The sequence below is a fragment of the Anastrepha obliqua genome, chromosome 5 (genome assembly GCF_027943255.1).
Source record: "Anastrepha obliqua isolate idAnaObli1 chromosome 5, idAnaObli1_1.0, whole genome shotgun sequence".
NCBI lineage: Eukaryota > Metazoa > Arthropoda > Insecta > Diptera > Tephritidae > Anastrepha > Anastrepha obliqua.
The window spans coordinates 45701818-45706091 of NC_072896.1; the positions used below are offsets into that span (position 1 = coordinate 45701818).

Consider the following 4274-nt stretch of genomic DNA (forward strand, 5'->3'; position numbering starts at 1 on the left):
ATTGGGAGAATGTCACCCATACGTGTGAAGTGAGCGGGCAGAATTCTGCTACCGAATCCCCGATGCCATGGCAACCGAAGTTAAAAAAAATAACCCTCACCAGTCCAACTCCGGCTACGCAATCCACAGTATTTTTGCGTGGAACTCCTTTTCGCGTGGAATGGCGAAACCTGGCAATCTATCAACCTTGATTTATCGTCAATTTACACAGAACACCTTTATATTAAAATATCAACTTTTTTAGTATAAAAATTTACAAATTATATTTTATTATTTGCAACTTCATAAACTTATCACGCATTTCAAAGTAAAAATCAGCAGTAATAAACTGCAATAATATGGACGTTTTAAAATTAGCGTTAGTTCTTAGAATTAAGTAAGTAGTTCCATATGGAACGAGTATAGAAAGAAATGTGTGTCTCTTCTCACTTAAATACAAACCTAAAAAAAATTCTTAAAAATAATGCTAATTATTCGATTATTAAACTTCCACGCTTGCGGCATGTCATTCACGTTTTATGGCTGGAAATGTTAATTACTGATAATTACATGAATTACACTTATATTACTACACACTTATACACACCAAACAACATTACACTATCACCTTAAACCTCTGGCTGTAAAACTTTGCCGGCGAAAATTATATTTCCAGTTGCTTCCTCTTCAATGAAGAAAATGAACGGTTGATTCACGTTGAACTCTTCGATGAGCGGTACGCCGCCGAATTTGTTATCAATCTCCACCACAGTTGAGGCAAACGCTTCGGTGCCTTTCTCATTCACATCAATGCCGCTTTTCTGGAATATATTGGACACTTTTAATACGCCAGCTACGGCCGCACCACGCGCTAAACCTGGCAACGAGGCCTCACTCGTGAAGATGTCATTGATGCCCAATTGTTGCAATGTTGGCTTCAAGTTTTTGTCAAAATCGAATTTAAACTTCGGCATTGTTACCTTCACCTTCACTTCCTCCATTGCCCACTGCATGCGTTTCAGCTGGTCATTGACCAGATTCTGTTGTAGTTGCTCAATATTTCCCAATGTTTTGGGCAGCAAAATGAACATTGAGAATTTTTTGCCTTTATAAGGCAAACGCAAAATCTTCGCATCCAATGCCTCATCGCTGTTGTAATAGAAGAAGTCAGTCTGCTCCATGTAGTCGGCGCGCAATTGTCTCTGCAGTGTTTGGAAGAAGACACCCTCGAAGGTGTTATTGAAAGGGTGACGCCACACTCCGTTAAAGTACAGCACATTCGCCATCAATAAGACATTATTTTGTATATTGCCCTCGTTGACCAGTTGCTTTAGGCGACCATTTGTGGCATTACTGCACCAGTTGTTAATCGCATCCGCAGAAACTTTTGCGTTCGCAAAGTCTAAACGCTCAATATCAGTCATATAGTAGCTCATCAGCATTGCAGCATACCGCTGATGCGGCTCAACGACCACATCGGTGAACAGTTTTGACTCCAAATTTAGCGTGTAAAAGGGATTCTCCTTCTTTAGCACATTGAGTGTCTTTTTATAGAAGCCACGCAAGTTTTCCGGCTGCTTGATGTCCGTCAGTGTGCTGTATAGTTCACGTTGAGTCTGTGAACCATTGCCGGCAGCCTCGGCTAATAGCGCCAACGATAACTTAACGCTGAATGGTGAGATGATAACGTTGCCGGGCTCTTCGTGCAGCACCAACTTCAGCAGAGACCACGAAAAGTGGTCCAATGTGTCACTACGGTATGGCACATAGTCGTCGAAGTCATCGAAACCACCGATCATGATGTTGGGCTGCGTGGAGAAAATGCCGCTTGGAATAGGAGGTGGCAGCGTGGCGGGCAAATGCGATGGTGTTGCGGCTGGCACAGTACCGCACGAAGCCACTGTCGCCTGGCCAAGTGCAAAGCACCCCAACAACACTACAAAGCGAACGCTTATCATATTTCGAACTTCTGAGGAATCACAGAATTAAATGGTTTTTTTGTTGTTTCTCGCCTTGACGTGATCGTCACTTGAACTCGTTTTATTGTTTACTTTGATTATATTATTTTTGTAAATATTGTTATACACATTTGTATATGTATTTTATAAAATCACCAGCGCGTTCTGTCTAGCACAAACTGTTCGCCTTGAAGTGATGGCTTAAAATGACAAAATCGTATCGCAGAGCTAAGCTTTAAAAACCAGTTTGCTGTAAAGACAGAATCAAAGCAAAGGCAAAAGCTGTTCGAGCTGAAAAAGAACATAAACGAGAAAATGAGAGTGAGGTATGCGAGAGAACAGTAAAATCACAATCCTCGTTGCTGTTACAGGTAAGAGATTAAAGAGAGGGGGTCACGATTTTAGTTCAATGCTCTGCATATCTCTCACTACAGAAGATACTTTTGTTTAATGCTAGGAGATTCTTAGGTTGTGACTTTTTGCTGCTTCTGAAAATACCCAACAGATGAGTGCTAAATCCACAGTATACATACATACATACATACACACATATGCATAGCAGTAAAGTTGGCCTCTTAGGAAATGCACAGTGTGAGTTAAGTTCTGTTACCTGAGGTTGACGTCAGCAAACATGTTGTGGACATCGATTAGTCGATTGGAAATTCTGATTTTTGCGTTTTCCCAAAAAGGTGGCGTGGGAATTTTTTGGTCTCCTTAATTATTTCCACATTATGCCTTTCCCTTTCTTTGGTGTTCAAAAAGGGCTTCAGACTTCTGTGATGAAACCATATGTGCGTATGTATGCATGTGTGTATGTATATATAGTATATGAAAATATGCAGATACGATTATGCGCACAGATGCGTATGTAGTAAGTGCATATGAATGTATGGATTTTCCCATCATAATATGCTCATTATTTCCCAAGAATTGCTTATATTTAAAGGGAAGCTGGGTGCTGTTAATTGTGAAGAATGAAATTACCTAATTAATTACATGTAATTCTTAAAACAAACAGAGAAGTAATTAGTAGATAATTTTATTCAGTCAAAATAACACAAATTGAAGCAGACAAATGTATGTATTATACAGGGTGGAGAAAAAAGAATTGCAAATATAAAACCCTAGCGTACTAATGCTATTTTTTTGTATAAATTCCAGTTCCTAGTCGATTCGCCCAACATGTGCCTAACACAGATTTTTTCGGTAACTTTTTTTGTCACCAAGCGAAAGACTATGTTCAAATTTTAAGATTTAATGCTAACCCAATTTAACATACAAAAATTCGAATTATGAATTACCAAACGCAGCACTCTGAAGTACGAGGGTGGTTCAATAAGTACCCGTGTTAGAAATGAAGACACCATTTTTTAAACATTTTTTTTTTATTTTTCAACATTGTCTCCTTTTAGAAAAATACACTTCTCCCAACGCTCTGGCCATTTTTTTAACCCCTTTAAAAAATAGGATTTGTAGAACTCTCCAATATACACCTCTGTCTTGGCTATGACTTCTGATGCTTTCCATTTCAATTCAACCGGGCTATTCGGGTCATGTTCTTCGATTTCGATGTAACTCAAATAGGTTGCTCTCTGGTCAAAATAATGAGACACGTATTTTTTTGTTCGCCCGAAAAAAATTTTTTTCAAGAGTTATCGGCAATTTTGTTTTTCGGCTCAAACTCGATTTTTTTTAATTATATAAGAAAAAAATTTTTTTAAATGCCCATAACTTAGTCAAAAATGAACCGATTTTAATAATTCTGGGTTCAAAATGATCGTAATTACTTACACAAGCGACTTCATGTAGAAACAATTGCAAAAAAGTAGTTGAAAAGTTTTTATTTAGAAAAAAAGAAAAAAAATTGAAATTTTTTCGAAATTCAATATTTCCAAAAGTGTATTTTTTTTTTTTTATAACTTTTTCCAAATCAAAAGGACATCTCAAACTTTAATAGAGCTGAATGCCTAGTAGCTAAAATGAGTTGTTTTTGAGTAATGAATTTTTGAGTAAAAAACCTGTCTCGCACTTTTTGTTTTTTGCAAAATAAAAAATTTTCAACTACCTTTTTGCAACTGTTTCTACATGAAATCGCTTGTGTAAGTAATGACGATCATTTTGAATCCAAAATTATTAAAATCGGTTCATTTTTGAGTAAGTTATGAGCATTTAAAAAAAATGTTTCTTATATTATTAAAAAAAAAATCGAGTTTGAGCCGAACAACAAAATTGCCGATAACTCTTGAAAAAATTTTTTTTCGGGCGAACAAAAAAATACGTGTCTCATTATTTTGACCAGAGAGCAACATATTGCAGTTACATCGAAATCGAAGAACA

General features: G+C 37.1%; 1 protein-coding gene across 1 annotated transcript; it reads right to left on the bottom strand.

Annotated features, from left to right (window-relative positions):
• Window positions 1-280: 280 nt before the first annotated feature.
• On the bottom strand, window positions 281-2129 carry LOC129248391 (serine protease inhibitor 27A-like). The gene has a single exon (XM_054887922.1). It carries the CDS (start codon window positions 1935-1937, stop codon window positions 609-611), a length of 1329 nt encoding a protein of 442 aa, XP_054743897.1. The 5' UTR covers window positions 1938-2129; the 3' UTR covers window positions 281-608.
• Between the last annotated feature and the right edge of the window lie 2145 nt (window positions 2130-4274).